Source organism: Archocentrus centrarchus, chromosome 5, assembly GCF_007364275.1.
Source record: "Archocentrus centrarchus isolate MPI-CPG fArcCen1 chromosome 5, fArcCen1, whole genome shotgun sequence".
Lineage (NCBI taxonomy): Eukaryota > Metazoa > Chordata > Actinopteri > Cichliformes > Cichlidae > Archocentrus > Archocentrus centrarchus.
The window spans coordinates 11,201,759-11,229,496 of record NC_044350.1 but is presented as its reverse complement, the minus strand read 5'-3'; the positions used below and the strand labels follow the sequence as shown (position 1 = coordinate 11,229,496).

Sequence of the window (27,738 nt, the reverse complement as noted above, 5' to 3'; positions counted from 1 at the left end):
TAAGAACACAGTGCACGCGCGCGTGTGTGCGTGTGTGTGTGTCAGTCACCCAAGTATTACATTCTTAAGTTCTTGAAAGTGTAGTTATTTGCTCTGAGTAGGAGCACAAAGGACCGTATTCTCTATATCTCTCTATTTATAGACCCTCTCCCCTCGGTGGAATGTACCACTGTCTGTTTGCAGAAGAAAGGGGGGGACAGAAAATTGCTGGGTTTATATATGCCTAGTTTAAAGCGGCCCCCTTTATTCAAACCACCCCACTGTTCTGGCAGAGATTGAACCGACCCCGTTCGTTTAAACCGAGAAGACACCCATACAGACTCCTCAATGCAAAAAAATAAAAGGGTGCCAAGAAGCTGGGACGAAGGAACGTGGGTGTAAATAGACAGTGAACGCTCTTGGTCTCTTTCCCTCTCTCTCTCTCCTCTCTCTCTCCCTCCCCCTTCTTCTTCCCTCTCTTTCTCTCTCTCTTTTATGAAATCAATGAACGAGTTATTGGTTAGGACATAAATATAAGAAATCAAAGCCTCCACCGGGACCAACGGCATTGCGCGCTTTTGATATGCGTCTTCGCCAAATGCTTCATGTGTTTTCAAATCATTGTAAATACTGGCTTTGATAGGACGAGAGCGGAACCATCACTGGTACGGCTTGGTCTCGGAAACAAATTTTGACCAAGACTTCCACCAGCTTTTTTCAACGTAAAACGAGTCTTCACCATTACCATCTGCTGTTGTTGTACCCATCCCAACTCACTGGCCGGTCCGAAGATGGCAACTTTAACCAACGGGCAGGTGGACGGCACGGTGCACGGTGTTGGTGTGGTCTCCGCCAGCACGAACGGGCTCGTGAACGGATTAAACCACAGCCACAGTCCGGCGGGATGCCCGGCCACCATCCCCATGAAGGACCACGATGCCATCAAACTCTTCATCGGTCAGATCCCCCGCAACCTGGACGAGAAGGACCTCCGGCCCCTCTTCGAGGAGTTCGGCAAAATCTACGAGCTCACTGTGCTCAAAGACCGCTTCACGGGCATGCACAAAGGTGGGTTATGCCCATATTCCCCGAGACACCTATGGCTCTACTTGATTTTGCCAGAGTGAAATCTGTCACACGTTTGGTGAGAGTGGGGAGCCTAAATCGTGCGGAATTAAATTGGTAGAGCAGCGCAATTGTTGGCCAATTGTTTCTATAGTACTGGAGCTTGAATGACTTTTCTGCATGTTTATTTTATTTTATTTAATTTGTGGCACGTAGAGGGACGTTATTTCCAGCATTTGACTTGTCACTGGCTCCCAAAATCAGTGCTTCATTTTCTACCCTATTAAACACACATATCCGAGCATAAGAGTGTCACGAATCGGGAGTCACGACGGCATGAATTTGTGTGGGGGGTGATTTTAGGAGGACCAATGCTCCTATAGTGAGCACGGGAGTATTCACGCATCTAGTCCAGCGGTTGTAAGCGTGCTTTCATTCACACACTGCTAAATCCAGAATATTAACCTGGCGTTTTCACGTTGCAATAGCGGGGGGTGGGGGATGATTGCCTCAAAGCAATACATTCTGTTGCTTGTAACTCGCTTGGTGTATGTGTGTGTGTGTGTGTGTGTGTGTGTGTGTGTGTGTGTGTGTGTGTGTGTGTGTGTGTGTGTGTGTGTGTGTTGGGGGGTAGTTGGGTGGGGGTTGTGATGAGTTGGCGGGGGAGGGAGGGGGAGCGCGTGCACATGTGCACGAACGTGTGCAACAGTGGAGGGACTATGAACATGTAATTTTGTGCAGCCTTAAAGCTTTTGTCATTTTTTTCAGGTGTGGGTGATCAAAGTAATTCCCTCTTAAATAAATTAAAAAAAAAACAAAAAAAACATCGCACTCAAGGTGAGAATGCATACGAATGTATTTTAACTGATTTTGAAATGTTTTAATCTTATACAGCCTTAACAGCTTTTTCTGTTCTAACCACGACTGACACCGACAAGGATATCTTTGTTATCGAACTGATGACAGTGAATCATCATAAACTTTTGATGCAACAGTATTACATGCCCTTCTGGTCTAATAGAGAGAATGGAAGTGCTCCAACATGAATGATGCTGCTTTACCCTTATATTTTATTTTTTGCCCTCATGGGAATAGTCAGTCTGTGGAAATCACCATCTAATGAGAGGTCACTAATTGATCTGCTATACCTGCAGGACATATCCCAGGGTGAAAAGTGCATTAGGAACAAGCTATCACTTTTCGGGACCCCTCTCCTTCTCCTTTTAAATAACCCCCCGCAACCCCCACCACCTTGCCTCGTGTAAACAATGTGTGACATCCACCATGTGTCAGGAAATGATTATGATATACAAATAAATTCCAGAGGGCGGAGTGTGTGCGCAGACATTGAGGAAACATAAGAGGCAGGAGAAGAGGAAGGGGAAGGGGGGTTATCTTTTATTAATAGCCCAGCTGTAGTAGAGACTCCCTGTTGGACGGTTAATCACCAGTGGCCCCAGAACTATAGGCATGGCTCGCCAGCTGATTCTAAGAACTGTCTCCTAACTGCGATATACGGTCCTGCTTCCCAGGCTGAGCCCCCGCTTTCATTAGCGAGCCCCCGCTGTGCTCATATTTTAACTAGCTCGAGGCACCAGCTACTCCTTGGCTTACCAGCTCACTGGCTCACTGTGAGCTGTTTGAAGGCCGCGTTTCCTCCATACCCTGAGGTTTCCGTAGAAGATGGCCAAATTAGCAGTAAAAGACTGCACATCCCACGAAGAACAGGCAAAGTGACTGACTGCACATGCTGTCATCATACTGGGTTTATTGAGGACCACACAGTATAGCATAAATCAGGTAGAGGAAGCAAGATAAACACAGTTAGCAAATATTAAAATATGTGTACAAAGAACCTGTTTTGGAAAGAAATAACCATCTTTTAAAATGAAACCCATTTAAATCCATCTGAATGAATTTGATGGCAGTTTTTATGTTTGAACATATTTGAACTGTGTTTCAAGCTGTTATGCTTTTCTGTCAGCTTTCTGCATATGTGTGGTGCTTCCCTTTCCCTTCAGTTTCTTCGGGCTGTTTCCATTTGTCACAGTCCTACTACAGGACAGAGAGCATCAAGCTGAGGGCATCATGACCCTTTAAGGTGCGAAATGCTCCAGTGGAGTGAAGTCTATAGAACTGTCCAGCAGAAAACTCCTCTTCCATCTTTTCTCCTTTTCATTAACTCTGCTTGATTCCATTCATTCTTTCCCTTCCCTCGCTCTCCTTTTGTCTTCACGTTATGCACTGACACCTTGTGTGTTCAGTGACAGTGCATCTTGTTCTGTAATGGCTGTGGCAGTACAAAGCCCCAGCTTGAACCACAGATTGCAGATGATCGACTGCCATTTACTTTACAATTTTGTTCTACCTCTTTTCCACATAGCACATAGCTGGTAACTGTTATTGTTAACATGGTAATGCTTTGTCTGGGGATAGTTTTGTGTTCATTTAACTTTACTCACAGAGATATGGTGTTTTAGCAAAGACATAAGCATGGTTTTCAGAGAGATAATACACAGCTTTTTCTGCTATGGCGGGAAATAAAAGACCCTCATCCTTTTCTGCTGTACATCAACAGGCATAAAGAACAGCCTTTGCTATGGTAACACTACCATTGAAGAAAGCTACCTCTCTTATTGCTATTGTCAGCCGTGCCTGCGATACTATTGCCATAACCCTCCCCATAATGACCCCATGTATCACTAGTAATCTAGTCTTTAGGATTGTGTCCCCTTGGAATGGAGAAGTGGAGGGAGCAAGGAGGAGGGAAGCTTGGGACAGAGGTCGACAGAGCTTGGTAGCGGGCGCAGGGACACCAGTGCAGGCCTACATTCTCCCAATGATTTTATTTCTCTCCCCTCTGCGACTCAGCCATGCTAATAGAGGCCATTTATAATGGTCACCGGCTGCTGCTGCTGCTACCAAGCACAACGAGACGGCGAGCACAAAGAACCAACCCTTTCCCTTTTCTCTGGCAATGCTGCATGGGAGGTGGAGATCCATTCAAGAAGAGCAGGTGTAGATGTGATTGCTAGCACTATTCATCAGCCTGATTTCGTGTAATAATCACTTGGGCAATTGAGCTGTGACGATACGGGGAACACATTTAATAACTGAAGGTGTTATCTACTGTTTACTGTTGTCACATCGTCGAGCAGTATTGTATTCCTTGACAAAGCTTTATTGTCTATATCTTCCTTTCCTTTTAGCAAACACAACTGTCACCAAGTGTGTTTTTGGGCCATTGTTTCATTTGGTGGTCATTTAATGTGAGTAATATATTTGTCCTTGGTCAAACTAAATACATTAGCAGCAGCTCTCGCCATAGGCTCAGACAGTTAAAGTAGTTTAAAAGCCAGAGAGTTGCTCAAAGTCAAAGCAGGTGTTGAAAACTCATTTAGAGTTGGGCCAAATTGTCCATTTTGACCTGGGAAGTGATGTAAACAAAGTGCCACAGGTCTTCAGCTGAGATTACATCCGTTCAAAAGATCTTCTCAACTTACAGAAGACACTACTAACCCAATGAAAAGAAATGGATTGGCTGTTAAACCATTTTATTAGTCTATCAATACTGCAGAAATTTATTGGAATATTTACGACGGAATATGATTAAAATCAAATAAGCAGAGATACGGTGTAATAACCAACTGTAATCTTGTTTAAATTTACCCATACTGCAGATCCCTTATGCTGCAGATGGGAACTATAATCTGTGCAGGTCATAAAGGGAGTTATGGTTCTCTCAAATTCCCTCACTTTTGATATTATAGCCCTTTCACCGGAAACTGTCAGACAAGCAGATTTAGAACAGAACAGCTCATTTGGTTTATCATCTTTGATGAGGCCAGAAAGTCATGATGACGTGAAAGGCTCCTTTTTTTTCCAGGAAATTACATGTTACAGGTTGCTGTATGCAAGAAAAAAGGGGGTGGTGGGGTTGGGTGGGGTGGGGGGTCGTGATAAAACCAAATCTAGCTTTGAACAAAAAAAAGGAAAGAAGTATGGGTGTGTGTTCTCGTCCTGCAGGTCTGCGTTAATGCAGCATGCATTCCGGCCCAAAAATTTCACTCGGGTTGCATCATCCTCTCTGTGGGATCCTTCTCTCTCCTCCTCTCGCATTCAGTTTTGGATGACTGTGTGAGCGAGTGTGTATGTTTATGTGCTCCTTGTCTCCCTGGCCCATGTTCCACTCAGCTAAGAATACACGCTTAGGCCTCACATTGTGCTCCAATTTTATGAAGACGCATCAATTTTGAGTGTTTCGTCAGGGAGAAAGGCAACATGTGTCGTAGAGAAAGGCACTTCAGACCAAAGTAAACTCAACAACCAGCACCATACCGCACCCACTGTCCTGGCAGAGCCCAGAACTGCCAAGCAACAAGAAGGAATCAAGAGGCGGAGCCAGGGTGAGGAGTACAGTGAGTCTAATTTGTCAGGAGGACTGTTGTCAAACCAGTGCTGCCTCTGTTGTCCATTATTATTGGAGGGGACTGTCAGATGGGGGCTGGCTTATGGCCGAGCAGGGAGCCAGTTAGTCACACTGAGAGATGGTCTGACCAAGCCAAAGGAGGGAGTGCTCATGGAGCTTGTGCAAGGATTAGCATGCTGACAGCAGGTTTGGAGTTATGTGGCCTGTCAGAGAGGTGGAGCCCTCTGGCTCCCCTGACCTCGGCAGTCCTCTCATTAAAACCATTGACCTTTACATACACAGAGGGAGATTATGTAAAAGGAAGGCTGTATACCTGCCTGTTCATCTCATTTCACTCCCTAAAGATTGATGCAAACCAACTGGCATGTATTCAACATTCAAACTGCAGCAAACTTTACTTAAAAAAAACTTTAAGAATAACAAGAGCACACTTTCTAATAACAAAGTGTTTTTTTTCTCCACTCAGTCAATGCACATCTTTACAAATGTAATATATTTTGAATAATTATAATTTAAAAAATAAACACAACTGCATTGTTATTTAGTTCAAACCTGTCCTACATGGTAAAGTCGTGGCCCGCAGTGGACAGCAGTGGTGACAGATAGAATAGTTCCAACACTTTCTAAGGTGGAATCTTTGAAAACCTTCTGTGTACATTGTAAAAGCTTTCTTGTGTTTTGGCAGAGTTAACCCAGGGCTGGCTTCAAATAAAGCCTGCCTTAAATGTTTCATCAACATTTGTTTTTTTTGTTTTCCATAAAAAGAGGCTGAGATACTTGCACCACAATCCCCTTTTTTCTGTCTTTGTTTCCTAATCTTGCTTTCCTATTGCCGTGTTTATTGCCCTGGTGTACCATTTTTTTCAGAGGATAAAAAAAAAAAAATCTTTTTGACAAGTGCTCCTTGGAGAGGTAAATGTTTTCTGTTTTCAAGGCTCTTGCATCAGCTAAATATTATTGTGCTTTGTGGTAAATTTTTAAAAAGTTGACGCTTTGGGCCTCTTCAATCTTTTAGCTCCCCTTAATACTACTTCCACACCCCTTGCTTCAAATACCGGTGGCCGATTCTGGAGATAGAAAATGCAATATTTTTGAAATGTTGGAAAGTCTTACATGTTGTTTTTGAGTTTTACTTTTGTTTTGCTGCTGATTGCGTTCAAGTCTGCAGTGCTAATAATAGTGCTTCCTGTGGGGGAAGAGCCTTCTTTCTTTCTTTTTAGCTTGATAAGGTTTCTTTCAAAGTTTTGAAGAACTAAATGTTTTTCAGAATGTTAGAGGAACACAAATACAGTTTCATGCATGCCAGTTCAAAAACATATAATGTGTGTGTCTCTTTTTCTTGCTTAAATTTATAGATTTTACATTTTGTTCCATTTCCAGAAAACTTATCTGTGCCGTGCAATTACACAGGCGCTGTGCTCTATATGTAGTTGTTCAGTGTAAAAGGTTTAACAATAGTTCCTTTGTTCAGCAGTCAAAGGCTTATAAATCTCCTCTGTTTTTGAAGTTAGAAGCTGGTGTTTTGCCTTTTGGATTAAACCTCCTGGCTCCTTTTATCGAGCTTTGCACAGTCAGGAGGCATTATGGTCAGAAATTTTATTATACACATATCTGTGTATGTGCAGCTGTGCATTCATAAGGATGTATACATACATTTTCTCTATATATTTGTCATCTGCTCATCTTTTCATGTGCATATGGTTTGGAATTATGTGCTTTGTGTGTGTCGACATACAGGAAAAGATGGTGCCACGTGTGCTTACAGTCTGGGGAGTTCAATCATAGTCAGAGTAGCACTCAGTAGTGACTTTTTTTAATGCTTACTAATAGATCTTAGGTCCAAACCTGATTCAAAATCTCAGTACGCTCATAAAAATGGGCCCAGCTGCAGCTCTCTACTGCAGAGGCTTTCCACAAGGAAATAGCAGCATGACACAGCAGCAATATGAAAAATAGAACCAAAGTTTGTCACAGCCAACTGTGGCAATGGCCCATTAATGCATACCCTGCAAGCATTAATTCTTGTTACATATCTGGCTCCAAGGGGCTTTTATTCCTTTCAGTCCCCATCCAAATATATTAACATTTTTTCTGTTCTGACCCTTTCTTATATTGTTCTCAAGGCTAAATTTGGTTTTAATATCACAAAAGCAAATCATTGCTGTTACCTTGCAAACAGACACCACTATCCCAAACTGTAATGCATGTGCTTTGAATTACCGTTTTAGCCCCTACAAGACTGTTTCATGTATACTTAAACAGATCATTCGGATTTGGAGATTTATGCTTCGTAGAAAGTTTAATTGATGTTTATTCTCAACCAAATCGCTAAACATAACTCAAAGTGGCGTGTCTAGGTCTGTCTGCTAGGCAGGGATTACATGAGCCATGTAGTATCATTCCACGCAGAGAACGCCTCATAGGCTCGTGCGGCTTGCCAGGCCAGACACATATTTATGCTTCTCTGTTTGCATGCACACAACCTCGTATGCTGTGCCATGACTGCCACAATTTTAGTGTCCCTGATTCCAATTCACTTTCTTCCCATCTCCCTTCATGCCTATTTCATGCCCCCTCCAATTAAAAATGCACCACGTTGACTTGTAAAGGGAAGGTGGGAATGGAGGTTAGGGCTTTTCAAAGAGCCCTCTCAATTATTCAAAGGCAAGTTTGATTCAGAAAATGGAGTATGATTAATAAGTTATGTGGAAGTTTTCGAGGGTTTGGGTAGCAAATGTAGTGCAAGATGTTCTGACAAAACTAGGAAAAGCATCAACCAAAAAGACATGTTTGTTGTAAATTAGGCTTGACAAGTTTTGACTTCCAGAGTTAGCCTCATATTCAAACTATTTGTTCTCTCTGTGTGATATTACAGTGATGTCTCGAGTTAGCTACTTGCTTCAGAAAAGGTTTGTAACTGATCGGTTTTCTGTTTAGGGAAAAAACGTGTAGTTTGCACAATCCCAAACGACATCAGCTTTGAATTTGTATTTCAAATTTGTATTTGTTTCTGAATACCCACTGGGTCCATCTCGTTCCATTTTCATTCCTTCCAAACTGTGCATTTTGCCATCAGATATTACCATTCAAATGATATTGGCATCACATTGAGGGAAAGTACATCAAGGCTTTATTCTGTCCTGCTGGTTGGAGAGCAGATAGACCAAAACATATCGCTGCAGAGGGAGATGGTGCAAGAGTGCGTAAAACGACAAGGAGCTCGAGACAGAGAGAGGGAGCAGGAGACAGGGAAGGAGAATTAGAGACATGTTGAAACAGGGATGATGTAAGAGAATGCGTGAAAAGAGGCAAGGGAGATCCATAGAGGAGAGCTTGGGTGGGGGCTGCACACAAAGACAGCGAGAGAATATCAAGAGGCAGAGGAATATAAAAGAAAGGGAGCAGTGATTGTAAAGGAAGGTGCAGTCTAAAAATGGAGGCACGGGAAGATTGTTCAATGACAGACACGGAGCAAGAAAAAGGACCAAAAGGAAGACGGAAGGGGCTGAAAAGGAAAGTCGGAAAAGCAGGAATGGGAAACGACAGGCAGAGATAGAAGTAAAAAGAGTGAGGGAGTCCCAGAGACAGATGTCGCCCTCACTGGCCCCGGCAGATTGATAGCTCCTGGCCCAGTTCCATGCCAGGCTCTGACCCCTCTGTCCTCTGCTGTAATTTATAGGCTGCATTTTGCCAGATTTAAGCACTACTCTGTGGCCATCATGGCTTGAGTAGGGAGAATGACCTTCCTGGGATGGGAGCAGAATTAGACCCCTGCAGCTCCCAGCTGCCCCATGGGTAAATAAGCAAGTGCCCTCCATATTAGCATGATCTCTGACAACATGTTAATTGGATTGGTCTTGTATACTTGTCAGTGGTGTGCGTGTTTTTGTGTATTTCCCTCACATGTTAGTTTTTGAAGTTTGATCTTGACTGCTATTTTAATTTGTTAACGTGAGGGCGCAGCTGTGTAGTTTGCTTGTGGCAAAAACAACTTCTTGCTTCATTATAGAGGTTTTCTATTGTCATCAGCATGCTGCAGCTGTATTGCATCAAAGTTGAATACCTTTGATGCAATGTACAGTACTTTTCATCTCGTGCAGCAGAAAAGTCTGGACAAACCATTGTTTGTTTTTCTTTTTCCAAAAGCAACCACATTAAAGATTTCTGCACTTCTGTACTTTTTTATAATCAAGATGCTTCAATTTACCGTGGAACTGATTGGCTGTTGAAGCTTTTTTTTAATGAAAAACTAGTTAAAATCTGTATTTGTTGTACTGTGTAAAATTATGAGAATTACTCTTCAATTAACATTGGTCTGGCAGAGGACGGGCTTTCGTCTTCAATTGAAAAAAATTTGTTAAAAAAATATCTTCTTCAGCTGTCTCCCTTCAAAATAATTCAGTGTTCATGTAGGATGCCACTGTTCAGCTAATGGAGAAATATCCTTTACGTTCTTTTAGAGGGTTTCGTTACACAAATCTGCACCCCAAAAATCCAGGTTTGAACTTTTATGGATTTATGAACATATGGCAAAGGTGGTTAGGAGATATTTTAATGACAAGCTTGTGCCTCCATAAATTAGCATTTAATTATAAGCAGACTGTTGGTGCAAATTAAATGAAAACGACTCGGCAAAACTTTGCATTGTCGTTCTTGTAAAGTAAATATGGTGCGTATGTGTATGTGTGTGTGTGCGCATGCGCACGTGTGTGTGTGTGTGTGTGTGTGTGTGTGTGTGTGTGTGTGTGTGTGTGTGGTGTGTGTGTGTGTGTGTGTATGTGTGAGCGTGCCCCCTTGTAGACTAACTTGGCTGGCTAGCTGGTGGGCTCAGCTGGGTTTGTGCTTGGCCATTCAGAACGCTACCTCAATGCAAAAATCAGCCCAGGGAATGATCTGGACAGAAAGCCTTCAGCAAATTATTACAGATTTGCAATTTAATGGCTTCGGAGGTCTCTCCCAGCCCCGCACAGGTTCCCAATGAGACAGAGCCTATTAGTTTGGTCCTTTAATCACAGAACAGGAGATGGAACCCTGGCCAAACCTATACATAGCCTGCTTCACTTGGTGTGGAATGATTTCATGGGGTTTATAGATAGAGACAGTGAAGTCTGTGTGTGTGTGTGAGTGTGTGAGCACTGGGTAGTTGATAAGCTTTGCTTTCCCTGGAGCAACAGAAGTGTGTGTATGTGTGGGTGTGTAGCAGAGAGAGAGGGGGAAAAAAATGTTCTTTCTTTATAGATCGTTCATCAATACTGTAAGGACACAGTGGGCAGTAGCAATTAATTTGGCATTGGCTTTACCTAAAGCTAACAAAACTTTCCCATTATTTTAGAAAAAGTGTCAAACTGGTGTTAGCAATTCATAACAACCATCAGTAACAAATGGTAAACTGTTAAGTAGACTCAAGTAAACAGTCATTGCAAGATTAACAAGCAATATTTTTGCTAGTCATTAGTAATGTTACAATGTATGTTTGTTATGACACAAAGGTTCACAGTGATGGGAATTTCTCCACCACCACTTTTATGTACTTTAAATCAAATGTTATAAACCTGAGCATTACAAACCAACTACTTACCTGTTAATAAGCATTAATCATTATGATTTCATTGTAAACTTACTTACTCCATTTATCATTGATTATTGATCACTGATTAAAGTGTTTCCAAATCAGTTCACGCTGTCATGTTCCAAAACAACTTTTTTATATTCAGTTAAAATACAAGGGGGAACATTTTGAAACCTTTTTTTTTTTTTTAAATGACAGATGTTTCAGTGAAATTATTGTTTGCCTGGCTTCAACGAGAAAGTTTGCTGTTCCAAAATATCTGCAGAAATGCAGTTTTGTCTTCAGGTGATGCTTTCTTTGACACAACTCAGTGTGTGAAACTGTTTTATTCTCTGAAATCCATTTCCAAAATCCAGACTCTGTGATTTATTAGTTTTAGGTTTAAGAGTTTTAAGTTCCCATGTTTTGCTAAATTGCAGATTTACTTCACATTCATACAGAATGAAACAATGCATTTAGATAAAGGCATAACTTTAATAGTGATAGTATTTGTTACAGATAAATGGCTTGTGTTTCAGAGGGCGCCTAAGACTTTTCCCATAGCCATAGTTGCCCTGATTAATGTGCCATCGATGCAAAATGTAAAAACTATCACTCCAATCTGCCTTTCAATGTCCCAATTTGTCCAAGAGGAAGCCAAGCTTTCTAAATGAGCTGGATAAAAGTGACTGCCAAAGGGGATGAATATATATAATTATCTGCGGCTGGAGCGCCAACAAAGGGACTTTGAAAATCAACTTTGTGCGCCAAAGGCTTCATTAGTCTGACGACAACAAAATGTCCCCTTAACTTGCAGGCGGAAAGACACAGGTATCTGCAAAGCTATTAAAGGCAGGCAGTCACAGCCTTCTGTAGCCCAGCCACTATCTGTTTGGGATTAGAAGCTGTTTAATGCGCTAATGTTAATACGCTAATGTGTTAATGTTATGCTAGTGAATTATTAGGTGATTTAAGAAATAGCCGGCTGCTGTTTTGTTGGTCTTACGCGTTGACACGTTAGAAAGGATGGATAACTGTGTTTACTTTGTACATGGAAATCCCTGAATGTCTTTCATCTGTCCTCCCTATAGCGACTAGTGGTTAGCTTTGCAAACATCTTAATTGTGTTAAATGAAGGAAAAAGGGGGAAGATTAAAAGCCATTAATGTGTGTTGTGTGAGGATATGCTATTCCCGGGACAGTGCTTTTGTTCACTTTGGCAAAGCAGAGCAGAGAGTTTCACCTTGAAACTCAATGCACACCAGAATCACTGTCATTGTGTCTACCTAAACCACTGCTGTCTCTCATTCTCACTGTCAAGCTTGCTTTGCTCGTCTTTGCATTTCTTTTTGTGATTGCCTCTCTCCATCCTTCTTACTCTCTTTGTACGTCTCTCCCATTTTCTCTCTGTCTCTCTCGTGCTTTTCCCTTTGTAGCCCTGTTTCTCTTCATTGCTCTCCCTCTCTCTGTCTGTCTGTCTAAGCGTCAGATAATCTCACTGGGGGAGACTTTAGAGGACTCTCCATCTGTGTATAAATAGCTCTGGATGAATTATTGAGGGACCTGGGGTTGCTAATAATCCCGCAGGACCCATCTGACAATGACACAGAAGATGGAGGGAAAACAATTACGCAGGCTTTCTCCTTCAGAAGAGTGGGAATGGGGGTGGGGGGGACTCCACGGCCTCTGGGAGCCTCCTCACGGGGCCCAACATCTTGGCTAATAAACCCAATTAAGTCTCCGGAATCAATCGGAGCCCCGGGGGCGTCCTCTCTCTTCCTTCCCCGGACGGTGTGCAACAACAGGAAGTGTAATGATTCATGTTCCCCCTTCTGCATTTGGATCGTCCTCTCATCTCCATCTTGCAGGTTGGCAAGGCGGACGGGACAGGACAGGATGTCCGCTGAGGCAGGATAATAGGACAGGGAGAGGAAAGGAGAAGAGAGAGGCAGGTGGAGTGGAGAGGAGAGGAGAGGAGCACAGAGGAATATTAATGGGAGTCTTTATCCTGTAAGTGTTTTACCAGGGGGATGAGACATGGGACCACTCCCATGACAGAATTCACTTTGTCACTTTGTCTTCTTAGTGATACATGATTCATCTGTAGATGGATTTGTGATTAATCAGCGTTGCCAGCGTTTCTTGTCTGACTGTTGACCTACTATGCTTTCTATCTATCTATCTATCTGAATATATCTGAAAAATTTAGCCATCACTAGCCTCTTCCACTTGTGGCCCCAAATCTTGGGTCTTGTGCTTTGTCACAGGTTAGCACTGCTATCCACACTGAGCCATGAGTTTACCATGTGGAAGAAGTATGAACCCCAGATTATTCAACATATACTACACTTTAAAAAAAAACAAAAAAAACATTTTGTTGTGATAATTATAAAAAATATAAAGTTTGCTGCAGTTTGAATGTTGAATGCATGTTCAGTTCATTTGAATCTGTCAACATCCCCATTTGAATCCAAACAGTAGTTGGGGACACACAGTAACTTTTGAACATTTTAATTTTAGATCCATTATGTCAGAACAACGTGAGCCGGTGTGACTCACGGGTCATGTTTCACTCTCAGTCTTTTCCAACTGTACAGAGAAAAAGCTACAGTTTCTACGGTAACAAAACCTCTTGGTAAAGTATTAACTGCAGCGTTAGATGATAACTTTTCACAGAAACACCATTCTTCATGAAAGTCGTGTGTGCTACGACAACCCAGCACATACACACTATTGTCAGACACACACGGTGGTAATTCTGGGCTGGTGTGTTCTGTCTATTAATGGTGTGCATGCACAGGAAACCCAAATCACTGAAAAGATCTTTATACTGCTGGTTTTTGAAGGAGCGCATTGGTGTCCCAGAATAGTCTAAACACTCCTTCAGAGGTTTTTCCACTGAGTAAAGTATATTATTTCCACATAAAACATTGAACTGTTGTAATATGGGCTCAGAAACATTAATGTATCTGTCCTACATTGTTATATTAGTCTGGCTCAATAAATTTCCCACAGTGACTGACCTGGTATGTACTGGTTCAGACTTTAAGTTCTTCACAGGAGTCACTGCAGTTTTAATAATTTATATCATGAAAAGCTAATTTTAGTTCTCCCAAACATTTCCTGACAAAATGGCAGCAGCAGGAGGAGAGTGAAGTGATTCGTCTGCCTGGATTTTTGGGACATTTGATGTCCATGTTTTGCCATCAGGGGAGCTTTTAACAAGAGTGTACAAGTGGGTGTTCAAGCATTCATGTTTCATGTGATGCACTCAGAGTGAGTGCTGTTTAAGAAGGTGTTTTATTTTGTGGTATGAGAGCTCGAGCATCACATGCATGCCCTCTCAATGCGTGCATAATAATAATATGTGATTGTATTAATGTGTGTATGTGTTCTGTTCTGACCCTTAATGTACTGGGAGGGTAGGTGGGGGGGCTGAGTGAGGGTTGGGGGTAACTCTGTGTGTGTCTGTGTGAATGTGTGTGTCTGTAAGGGCAGGGGGAGTTGACACTGTCCTAATGATGCATTTTCTACTCCATTGATTCAATGGCTGTGCTCTCCAGTAAATCCTTCACATGCAACACATTAAAGCTGGCCCTTTTTCCTCCTTCACCGATCGATTAGCACAGCTTAGAGACGGCAACTCTGGCAAGCGGGGCGAAAGATGGGACTTGTTGTCTTCAGGGACTTGCACGCGCACACGCATACACACGCATACACACGAGCGCAAGCACAAACCATTTAAAGTTTCTCACTGTTTCTCACACATGTATGTCACAAAAAAAAAAGTTTCATCATCCATAGTTGTAATGTGAGGATGTCACTCCCAACTGGTTGCACACTGATGCTTAGACAAACAGCCTTCTCATCACATTTCAGTGCGTTGGGCCCCTCTTTAGTGTCATTTTTTGACATGCAAAGCAATGCTCTAAAACAGCATTGAAGTATAGAAAGGTCGCATTAGGAGGTGGTGCTATGAATCAGTCGGTCTTCAACCTGAAGACACAAGTTCTATGTAGAAGCCTAAAAGAAAAACCCTAAAGAAACCCTATAACCATCTTAACCAGATGTTAAAAGGCAAACTCCCATCTGCTGCTTCTCCTGCATATCCTTGGAGATGCCGACAAATCCCATGACAGTGACAGTCCCAAACATTTTGCTACAGTGTCACGCCGTCTAGATGTTTAGGGACTTCTACTGTGCACACTGAAAATGACACCACACTGGAAAAACAGTTTTTAGTTTGCATGAATCTGTAATCTTGACTGTGTTTTTTTCCTCTCTTTATTGTCCCCCTAAAGGCACCTCTGTAAAATGTAACGTTACCTGTTTTTTTTTTAAGCTTCTATATTTTGGGGCAATTTGGGGCCAATTTATTCAGGGCATTTTTCACTTTGCTACTTAAAATTCACATTCAGACCACGAGCAAGCTTTGATTTGGCTTGATGATTTAACAGTTTTGCAGAAAATGCCCAGTTATTAAAATTTATTTTACACCCCGAGTCAATCAGAACTCAGTATTCACATAGAATATAGTATAATGACTTTTATTTTACGATCTTCATATCCTCATCTCAGAAAGTAATTTAGTTACAACCGGAGTCCCCTTTATTGTTCAAAATGACTATGTCCTGCACTTTTAAGAATGGAAAAAATATAACAGACGTACAGAAGTGCCGTCCCTCAGAGATTCATCCATCACCTGGTTATTAACATTTGCTCTGTCTATTCTTGCTCTCCTCTTCCCTCAGTGGCACACTCGTAGTGTGTTTCTGTATTATGGATTCTTCTTGTTCCCCTGAAGAGAGGACTGAGGGATCTGCATATAACTGCCTATGGGCAAGCTGCGTCTGCTATTACACTCTATTACAAATGAATTCACCTCCTCTTTCATAATACTGCCCCTCAGTTCTGCCTCACTCTGCTGAAATAATATCATAATCAAGACCATTCATTCGTCCCCTGAAACAGCTCCTGAATTTTTAAGACCTCTTTCACACAATGAACAAAAAGATGCTTGATGTTGGCAACTGAATTATTTTTTCCACTTGTTCACGCAGACTACAGTTCTGTTTTCCGAGCTTCTACTGCGGGCTTCAAAGTGCTTTTTCCATTTAATCAGCGATTACAGCAGCCAATTAAAGATTTTAAGACGATACAGGACAAAGTTGGAGTGTTCCCGGAGACCTTGCCAGTGTCCCCTAAAATAGCCTCTATCCTCTGTCTCTTTCTTCCTTGGTGAGTAATGATCTGAAAGGTCAGCAAAGGTGAAGGGGATATGAGCGGCTGCTGCTCACTTTATTGAATTACTATTCCTCGCAGAACCAAAAGTGAGGGGACTTGTCTGGGCTTTTACACTTTGATATCGGATTGACTTGGAGATATGTGACTTCTTCTGAAGTCCGCCACTTTAATTAATCCTAAACATTTCAATATATCCGTGCGTTGGAGAAATGGCGAGAATGAATCCACAGCCAATGAAGACAGCAGCGGAATATGCTGTAGCTATAGAGATGGTGGTTTTAATAGCTGTGTTTATTTCATTTTTTAAAAGTAGATTTTTCGGCATTGCAAGTATTAACTTTACTCTTTTAATTTTATGGTGTTTGAAAACCAGATACAGACTGAATAGCAATCGTATGGCTCATACTGAGTGTCCCAGTTACAGCAGTACAAGGGCAACTGTATCATTCAGAAACTCTTTTAATATAGCACTTATTAGTATTCCACTTTTGCACTCAGTGCTACTCATTTTCACCATTCGACTAAAAGACCAAGGCTTTATATGCTATTTCTCTGAACACAATAAGTCAAGAATTTTTGTCTTTACTCTGACCCATTTCAAGAGTGAATTGAAGAGCGTTATCTAAGCCTTAGCACTCACAGAAATCCAGTCAGAACGTTCTTGTCTTAAGGTCAATCTTTTAAAAAGGAGAAAAAAACATTCCTCTGTTTATTGAGCAAAGTCTGTCCTTGGTCAACCCTTTCAGGTGAAGATAAGTGCTAACAGAACTGAGGTAGGGGGGGAGACGTGGAGATTTCTATTGACTGACTGAAATTGGACAGCCTCAAACAAAGTTTCATGCCAAAGTTTTTCAAGGCAGAGTTCCAGGGATATGCAGAGCAGAGTTTCAGCTGTGCCGTGGATAAAGCTTTTTAATGCTATTGACTCTTTTTAGGCTCTTACCAAGATGTTCTGAAATATTTAAATGATCACTGGGAGTTTCTCCTCATCTGTGCCTGGGAATAAAAGGAGGGAGAGAGCGAGAGGAGGGAACTTTTTATGTCAGCCTTTTACAATCCCTGAATTAATAGGCAGAAGATAATTAGAGAATTCTGTACAATAACATTGTCCCTCAAGTTTTTTTAGTCTTGGGTGGCATCAGGCAATGTATGCTGGTAAAAAGTGATTCATGTGTCCAGTAACAGTGCAGAGCACTAATTCATTAGTCCTTTTAATTTTAGGAGGATTATAATTAGTTTCAGAGGAGAATTTGAAGAATGGTGTGTCCCCATCCTGGGCCAGAGATGTCACTGAGATCGTGGTTGCTATATTGTTTCAGGGAATTTGAGGGTTTTAATTACCTGAGAAGGAATTTACATGCAGTTTATACATGCTAATGCTAAATATCTCGACTGTTTTTAGCTATTAAAAAAATTAAAATAAGTAAGCTGTTCAATATTTTTTAAATATTTGTATTTTTTTTATGAAGATTGGATGAAATAGTAACATATGTACATGTATATGTAACATATCTCTTAAAGTAACAAAGCCACAAATCTTTCCACCACTTAACTGTGACGTTCTGACAAATCAGATGTTTGGATTCCTTCTCTAACAAAGTTGACGACCTTACCTCTTCATGAGTTAAACTATAACCCCACAAAACAAATCTCTGATTGAAGCACTTCTTCAAATTGGGGGTAATCTTGCTCTGTCTGTGTGTCTAATGGATTCCTGAATATGCAACCATCCTGCCTAGCCAGAATCCTGGCTTGATATCCGGCGACAGTCATTAAAATGAAGCTTAGCTTAATAAGGAAAATCTGTTTCCATACAAATGCCCGCATTACATGTTTGAGCAATTCTCTTCTTCACTGCCTCTGTCTCACTGCCACTTTGCTGTCAAAATCACTGCAATTTTGTGGTCCAATGAGCTTCTTGCCCTCTTATCTAAGACAATCAGTCCACCATCCCCATTCTCTCTTAGGTGCACAGAGCTATTCTGTCGTACTGCCTTTCAACTGTCTTGCATTCCTCTCCATCTCAACCTCATCCTGGATAATCAGAGAGTAACACGAAGTCTCCATCAGCCATCTGCTTACCCTGCTCCATCACCAGCGTCTAGGCTCTGGGGTCCTGTCCCATTTCCTACTTTTGTTCGGGACACGGCTCTGCTGTGTTGCTTTATCGGCATCTAATTGTCAAAATACTTTATTACTCAAGCTCTTGTAGATTAATATATAATGTTCTTTCTTCTAAATGATCCCTCCTCGTGGAGTTATCTTTTAGAAGAGAGTACTTAAATAAACAATGGATCAGTCCCCATTAGCAACTTGTTGGGCAACTCATTGGCAAAGGCAGCTCATCAAATTTGGGTTTTCCAAATCAACAAGGTCAAAGCTCCATGTGGTCCAACACAGCTGTCGTTTAAATAAGGCCCGGCGATGGCAGATTTCTTTCTTCTTCCTCCACCAGAAAGTATTCAGCCTCCACCATTCCCCTGCTGCTTTCTTTCATCTTCTCTCATTTCCTTCCCCATATTTCTCTCCCTCTCCCTCTTTCTCTGTCTCTCCCTCTTTTTCTGTTTCTCTCTCTCGGTGGGTGTGTGTCCCTTTAGGGTGTCTGCTGCAGTTGAGATAAGAAGCGAGTGTAGGACACAGGGGGATGGTGTTCACAGAAGCTAGGTGATCTTATCTCCTCTCTCTCCCTCTCCCTCTCTTACCGAGCATCCCTCGCTGTTCTGCTTTTCCTCTCTCTGCTGTTCTCCTCCCCCTCTTTCTTTTTGCCCTTTTTTTTTCCCATCTTCCCTCATCTTCCTCTCTCCTCTCCTCTCACATACACATTCTCTCAGATCCCCCTCTGCGCTGCTGTTGATTTGAATTTGAAGTGATGGGAAACCAAATTGGCAGCATTGACAGCAGAAACAAACAGCTTATCTCTCTCTCCTGGGCCAATATGGGTCTTAGTCAGATACTAGAGCTGCTGCCAGCATCTGACTTGTGACAATGATGATAAATTGAACATTTGTTGACTGTCACTTTTCATGTGTGTGTGTGTGTTGGCGTGCATGTGTGTCTGTGTGTTTGTGTTTCACCATGCTATAGCATCCATTCCTCATATGTGAATGAATCTAAATAAATGCACGAGTGTTTCCAGGTTAAGCTTTAATGTACAAAACACACAGTGATCACATGGATTAATAAGCAGTAATCCATGTGTAACACTGATTAAATATGACTACAGGTACTTTTACTCCAAGAGGTACATCTGCTGTTGTGATTGGGCACATTACAAAATGTGGGGGAGAAAGGTGCATTTGAATAAATGGAAATTATTGTTTCATAAATAAAATGCATCTACATTTTTTTTTTTTTGTTTGGGAATAAAATACTATAGTTGATTAGATCACCGTGTTCCTCCAGTCTGCATGCCAATGTGCCTTTGCAAGCAAACAAATGCATAACTAACATTATGTAACTTGTCTTCTAATGTTGCAGATTTTCTTCTGTATAAAGGCAATTTATCACTGTGGGTGTGAAACAGACAATAATAATAATAATAATAAAAAAGGGTTGGGAACCTCTGGAACAAACTACATACCAGAAAATAAAATAATATCCATATCAGCTACACTCTGCATCACAATGCAACAAATTCACATACTACTAATAATTTTAAAATGTTAATGTAAAACTTCATGATGAGTAATTAAAGTTATGCAACTTAAATATATTTTGCAAGTATATGCGTCTTTAACCAAAATTGCAGTTTTATTGTTGCAATGAAGTATTTTCACATTGTGGCATTGCTGTTTTGGCTTCAAGTATGGCATATGAATACTTCTTCCTACGTTGAACACACTGATTGCCGTAGGTGCCTGTGCTCCAAACATGTGAATGAGCGTCAAGACGTGTGAATTGGAGGCTCGTGTGTCTTTCCTCTGGGACAGCAACGGCATGTAGTGCTGACACGAAGGGCCCGGAGAGGACAAGGAGGTAGCCAAGCTGTCAGCAGCCAGCTCCCACTTTGCCTAATGAGAGAGAGGCACATTAATTAAAAACACCAACAAGCAGAGCTGCCTAGTGTCCCACCATCAGGACGACCTGGGGTTAAAGACACGGAGCAGAGAGGATGGGAGCTACGCTCCTTCTACATACAGTACATGATGTTACACTCAACAACAAATAGCCCTCAGTATTCAAAAAGAACAAAGAGAACCACAAATGGAAAGAGCTTTGAAAAGGGGGTGCATTATTTAAAATGCACTGTTTTTTGGTCTTTGTGGGTAGGAGTCTATGATGATCATCCAATACTTAGCTCCTGATGTTCCCAGAACAAACTATGGCTCTTTTGTCTCTTTGTGCTTATGTTTGCTGCGTGGCAACAGAGAACAGTTTGGAAGTGTCTCCATGTAGACACTTGTAATTCAAAACATAAAAAAAAACAATGATAAATATATAGTCAGTCAGATATGTATAATGTTTTTGACTATCTCTTTATTCACTTTCTTTAATCCTTGTTATTTTGTAATGTAATACACCCAAAAGCTAATTGTGCATGTTTGTGTCTTTCTCTGATTGTGACAAAAATGGGTTTAAAATGTTTACATTTTCCCACAATCTGCATCTTAGCAATCACGCAAAATACCTGTGTGTACAGTATGAGCTCAAATTGCGCATCGGTGTATTGTGCAATTGTCTTTGTAAGTGTTTTATTAATCTGTCACACACATGAATCATTAGGCTTGATCTGGAGATTGACAGTTTGTCAGCTCTCTGACAGTGGTGTGTGCCTCACTGTCAACAGGGGGTGGCAAGGGAACAGCGTGCATGTTCCCCCATGGCTTCTTCTTCTTCTGCCTTGCCTCCTGCGTCTCCATCTTCTTTCCACCCCCACATGTCAGCCCAGGTGCTAACAAAACCAAGGATTGTGGGTAGTCTTGGAACATATGGAGCAGAGAGATGGAGAAATGAAGGGTGGAGGGAGTAAAGTAGAGGGAGGGTGGCTGAGAGGGAGAGAGAGAGAGAGAGAGAGAGAAAGAAGCTGTCAGGCTGTCTATCCCTGTCACAACAGCCAGAAGAGTGCGATGGACGAATGGATAACTGCTATTTCAGGCTGCCAGGGAGAAAGCTCAGTCAGATTTGATGTGTTGATGGGGGCATGGTGGCTCTCACGCAACAGAATGCACAAATCATCACACGTTGACGCAACTTTTGGTCCCGCTTATTTCCCTTCTGCATCCATTGGATTGCATTTGTATTCACAGAAATATTCAATTTGTTCAGTCACCGAAATGCTGTTCATTGTGCACAAACATGCGCAGCCATACACACAAACACGGGCAAATTCCCAGTGCGGCCATGTAGACAGAGTTTCAGAGCTATGGCTGCAGGCTTACTCTGTGTGCGTGTGTGTGCGTGTGTGTTGTTTTTAGCTATTTGCTGATGATTGGTGCAGCCCCCTCCCATAGCTGTCTCTCCTTCTCTGTCCCCAGTTCACATAATTGTCTTTCTCTCTTGCTGTATTTCAGGCTGTGCCTTCCTCACCTACTGTGCCAGAGAGTCAGCCCTGAAAGCCCAGAATGCATTGCACGAGCAGAAGACCCTGCCAGGAGTAAGTCGTACACGAGGAACGACACGCCGACCCAGAAGCAAAGTCTTACATAAACACATCTTGGATTCACTCGCACACAAACACAGATGCTCATTTTAACATATAATGACTTATATTTATTTCAGCTCAGAGGGGACTCTCTGTCTTTGCCATGTCTGCCATGTACTGTTTATCACTGGTTACACACCACACTTCTCTCTCTTAAAGATCTTTTTCTGCCATCATCCACCCCCCCCCCCCCCCCCCCCCCCCCACCCTTTCACTGCCTCCCTCTCTCTTCACTTTGACAGTCACACTTACACAAACCCATAGGGAGAAACCACACAGCATCACATCATAGGCACACTATTTATAGTCCTTTCTCCAGTTTGTGTAAATGAGCGCGTCTGTGCGTGTGCATGCACCCATGTGTGTGGGCAAGTGTGTTAAGAGATAGACAGAGAGTGGAATGAAAAGCTGGTGGATCTTTCTACATTTATGTGCACGCCCTGCTTCATGTCCCAGAACTGGCAACGACACAGGAGTGCATTATGAATGCGTATCAACACGCCACATCTTCACGACAGATGTCCACATGCTATGGCCGCTGCTCCTCACACGCGTGTACAGCTGGAAGCAAAGCGTGCTCCTTTGAATGCTCTACTCCTCTTCTTGCGTGACAGGGCGAGGAAGTTTTCACTTTGTCATAGAGAAGATGTAGATTTTCAGTTTGTAGTAGTGCATGCATGTGAGTCTGAGGGATTATCAGCAATGTGTGCTTTTCCTTTGGTGTACACAAGATTTTGTGATTACACATGTGTCTGCGTGTGTACATGTGTCTGTCTCTGTCACACATTTTGATTAGTGCGTCCGTACTCCTTGATGCTTGCATGTGAGCGTGAACATGGATGTGTTGCACGCATTAGCTGCGTGTGTGTGTGTGTATGCGCATCTTAGGAAGTTTTGATGCGTTTCTGTCAGGCCTGGCTCGGTTTGCTCTGTTCGTTTTTAATGACGCCTCCAGGGAAGCTGACAGTCGCCGTGTTGAGCGCACAGCCTTTGATGTGAGTGATTATGACATCACAGACGTGCAGTCAAGAAGAGCGGAGGAGTGGGGATCCGTGCTCTCAGTCTTTTTTTTTTTTTTTCACTTCCCAGTGGCATATTATTCAGAAAGAAAGAGGGAGGGAGAGACAGAGACGCAGGGAGAGAGAGGAGGAGAGATTAAATATTTGGCCAAAACCAGAATGCGATTTTGTGTTCACACAAAGTGTGCTGCCGATTGATGTTTTAGCCTTTGTTGCTATTGTTTGACACAGACCAGAATATGTGGGCACAAAAACAGTTTTGAGGAGTCTGTCTTCACATCTTTAAGGGACCATGTTTGGCTTCACATGCTACAGAGCGATGCATCAACACCAAATAAATGTAACCAGGCATTCGCAATTAATATTGCTTTAGAAGGAAATACTAATTAGACATGCCTTTGTCAGTGTAGGACAGTCTCAAGTTTATCTTTGACCTATGGAAAGAGTTAGATAAACAAAGGCAGGCCATAGGACAGACCTAGATGCTCAACAAACCCTGAAGCAGAGAATTCAGACAGGCAGACCAGGAGACTGTCTTTTCTTGCTGGTGGAGGTAAATCCAGCAAAACAGAATAAATGAGTTCATTAGAAACAGAGCGAGGACCTGGCCCTGGGAAAGGCAGTGGGACGTTTTATGGTGCACGAATACACCCTCTTACCTCTGTTCCCTTGTTTTGTTTTGTTTTTTTCCATCTCGTCTTCACTTGCTCTCCTTCTATCCTCTATCAATCCCCCACTCACAGACCAACACAACCAAAACCCTGCAAATGAAATCTCCTTTCTACCCTGTTAAAGCCTCTTTCCCCTTCACTTTGTGTCCTGATGCGCTTTTTACCGTCAAAGTTGCTCCCCAGCCTTCACATTTAAAAAGTTTTCTGCCATCCTTTTTTTTTTTTTTTCGCTTCCAGGTGAGCTGAGAGAAGAGGGGATTTGGCTTCCTAGTGGAAATGCCCTGTAAGCATGGCTGTAGGCTGTTGGTGTAGCTCAGACAAAGTACTGAGGGGGATGCCTTATGTGAACGTACGTGCATGCTTGAGCGTGTGCGTGCGTGCGACTGAGTGCGTGCAGTGTCAGGAGAGACTTTGGGTAAACAAGTGACAAGCAGAAATACTGATGTTAAAGTGACGCTGACATTGTACTACTGGTGATAGATGACAAATTGTTTTCACATTGCTCATTCCATTATAGCACTACAAACTACAGGTACACAGGATTATGCTGATGGAGAATATGTGTCTGCTAACATAATTAAATCAGCTCTACTGACAACTGACACAGAAGCCAGCACTGCTGAACATTCAAAATATTCAAGATGTAGATCCAGTATTGCAATGATAAACCAAAGCAGTGCAAAGAGAGCAAAGTCAGCAAGTAAAGAGGGAAAGACTCGCTTGAACCATGGATGGATCACTGAACAGTCAATAGGTCATGGAGCCTGTTATGCAAGAAATGACTGTTATTGATTATTGTGTTATATATTATATTGTTATTTTTGGTTCAAAAGGCTAATGCCTCTGTAAAAAGTGCATGTGTTTGCTTCTGATGTTCAAACTAGTAGCCAGTTAAATTGAATCTTTTTTTTTTTTTTCTAAAACCCAACTGCAAAGTGTGTATTTTGCAGGTACAATAAGCATCGGTTTAGGTATGTTTGACAGCAGATGAGTACCACAGTGTGGGTGTGCTGTGCCAGAAATCTTTGGAAAGGATTTCTTTTTAATCTCACACTGATGGCCAGGTGAAATGGCAGGCCATCAGCAGCAGTTCAGACTTACAGAGTCATCATACATCTAAAAGTACCATAATTTATGTATTTTTGGCTGTTCCAGATTTTGACCATTCTTGATAACAAAAAAATAGAAAAAACAATATAGTCAATATGATGGAAAATATACCAGTGAAAATTATTTTCCCTTTTTCAAGGTACGCAGACAACAAGCGTATAAATGGAGTTTATATTTTCTTTTGGAGCGAGGGATGCAAGGCAGAACAAAAATGGGGCGCGTCCCAAACGCCAGGCCCCGACTGTCACACTTGTGATCCTGCGCTCCAGTTTCAGACTCGTACTACAGCGAGAGGCATTAAAAAGCTCCTCTATTGATTTTGGCAAAAATCCTCACGAGTGGGAGGATGTATTTTTGTGCACACACGTGCGCGTGGTTGTGCTTTTTACGTGTGGGTCACAGGGTGGAGGTGCAGCGATGGCGCTAGTACAACGTGTTCATGAAATTCTGCACAAAGACTCGCCAACAAATTCTCCTGCAAACACAAAAATACACAAAAATACTAACACCTAAAACACACGGGAAAAACACACACACACATATATATATATATATATATATATATATGGCATCTCCTCAAGCAGTTAAATATACCAAGTGGCCCCCACACAGTGCACAGAAGGAGCATGCACTCCTGAATACATAGCCCTGTGCTCCAAGTTAGAAAATAATGCATACAAATGCACACAAACAGGTACAAAACACACCGCTGATACTCACAACACATGCACTCACACTCCAAACACTTCTCTTGTAACTGCAATACAACACTCCTCGTAAGCACTTCCATTCAAAAACATGATACTCCGATACACACAGAAAGATAGAGAGAGGGAAAGAAATAGGGAGAAAGTAAAAGAGAAGGAGAGAGAGAGAGAGAAATACGGCGTCAATTGACTCTCACTGTAATAGTGAGCCAGATGAGAAAATATAGAACACTGTGAATCAATGCGTCATTTCAGAGCGCTTTCACACACACAAACACACACAAACACACACACACACACATAAACACACAGAGTTTTCAGCCCAGGGGCAAACAAACAACAGAAAACACAGGAAAGCAAATGAATAGCAGGATGGAGGAAAGAGTAAGGGGTGGATGAAGGCAGATTGGAAAGAGTGGGTGGATGGAGGGAGTGAAGGGAGAGGTATAGTCGAGGTGCCTCCATACCAAATGATTTGTGTCTATTTCTTTTTTCAACCCCCCTTTTCAATCCTTGCTCTTAGTTGAGATAATGCCAAGGCAAAAAAATCCATGGCATTGATTGGCTCCTGCGACCCATTTTCATGGCAGCTTTTTCTCAATAAGTCGCCCTCATTGGTCAATAACTGCCAAGCTCCCCAGGTGACGTGGGTGAAGAGGTGTTTGGATGGGGGGGTTTTGGTGGTGCTCAGTTATGATTTGTGTACAAGTACTGTAGTTCAGTCCTTCTTGTAGATTTAGATTTATGGTGCAGTGTGCGGGAGGCATAGCTACACGTCCACATGAATAATGCCACAGACCCTGGAGCTAAAATATCCCTGCTCTCTCCCCAAGCTATCACCTCATCAACTATCCTAATCACCCCTATCCAAAAGAAAACCATTTGCCCCATAAGGTGCTTCATTTAATGAATGCACAGTCACTGAAAGAATGCCGGAGAGATGCAAAAGCAAGTTTTAGCTTGAAATGACTCCGGTCCAAAAATTCATATTCCTCTCACACACACACACACACACACACACACACACACACACACACACACACACACACACACACACACACACACACACACACACACACACACACACAGATTTTTGTAAACTCGTACACATAATGAGCAACTTATTTCAGTCTGACATGCCTGAGAATAAAACAAAAAGGCAGAATGCCCCGGCAGTAGTCTGGGTAACGAAACAGTAGCCTGTATCCAGTGTCCACACAGGAGCAAAGCTTTTAAGTGAGGCAGTAGGCAGCCTGAATCTGGCGGGTCATAAGCCTGCAATAAAAATTTAAATGAGCCTCCCCAACAGACAGCAGAAAAGCAGAAAGACTTTCTGTAAATAGTGTTTGTAATACATTCAGAGGTAAACACAGATTTCGGTTTGTTGTAAAACCCATCACAGTTCATTAATTTTGTACGTCTTTATTTCTAACGATTTACTTTTTAGAGGTACTACATTTTTTGCAGCTCTGGGGCTTTTTTGTTGTTTGGATTAGGCTCTCAGTTTCAGTTATGGTATATCTTAATGGATCAGCATACAGTGATATTTAGGACAATAGTGTGGGTCGAACCTTTTGGCAGCAGCTTAGGATCAGCCCCTTTTGTCATTCATCAGAGCAATGCCCCAAAGCCAGGGCCAAAAAAAGCATTGTTCATAGCTTGTTGTGGAAGAATATAACTGCTAAACCCTATTAAATGCCTTTGGGCTGAGCTGAAACAGTCACTGTTTGCCAGACATTATCACCCAAACACCAATAACCATAATGTTCCTATAACCAAATAAGCCCAAATTCCTGAAACTGGGTTCCCAGATCAACCTCCCTTGAAGAATGGAGGCTGACAGAGCAGCAGAATAATGCCTATGGATTTGGCTTTGATTGATTAACTGATTGATTTGTACCCTGAACTACATGTTGCTCAGTCCATATGGGCTTAAGCTGCCAGCACTGTATAATCCGATCCAACCAAAGTGCTTGTTGGATGGTTGAACAGCATCTAAAAACCCCTCTCCCAGACCTTACCAACAACTTTGCAAAGCTGACAGTCCCACGTTCGCATCCACGTCATGCTGTGGGTGAGAAAGAAAACGCTGCACCTCTCTCCTGCCTTCAATTTTTAATCTCTTTCCTCTCCTTTAAAGCATGTGCTCTTTCTATTCATCTGGCAATTAGGTTCTTACAAATAGCCTGGTACGTCATTTCAGCTTCTTTTTTTTTTTTTTTTTAGCATAAAGGCTTACACCTTTACATAAGGTGTAAGCCACAGGAAACAAGCCAAATGAAGTGTAATAACCATAAATTCAAAAAAGTGAACATTTTGAATCTG

General features: G+C 42.1%; 1 protein-coding gene across 1 annotated transcript in view; it reads left to right on the top strand.

The window, feature by feature from the left end:
- Nucleotides 1-349: 349 nt before the first annotated feature.
- The window catches only part of celf4 (CUGBP, Elav-like family member 4), a 94,623-nt gene continuing 67,234 nt past the window's right edge, over nt 350-27,738 (top strand). Inside the window, exons 1-2 of the mRNA XM_030728528.1 lie at nt 350-1,047; nt 21,776-21,858. Coding sequence (XP_030584388.1) covers nt 771-1,047; nt 21,776-21,858 — 360 coding nt within the window. The 5' untranslated portion in view covers nt 350-770. The remainder of the gene's footprint in view (nt 1,048-21,775; nt 21,859-27,738) is intronic.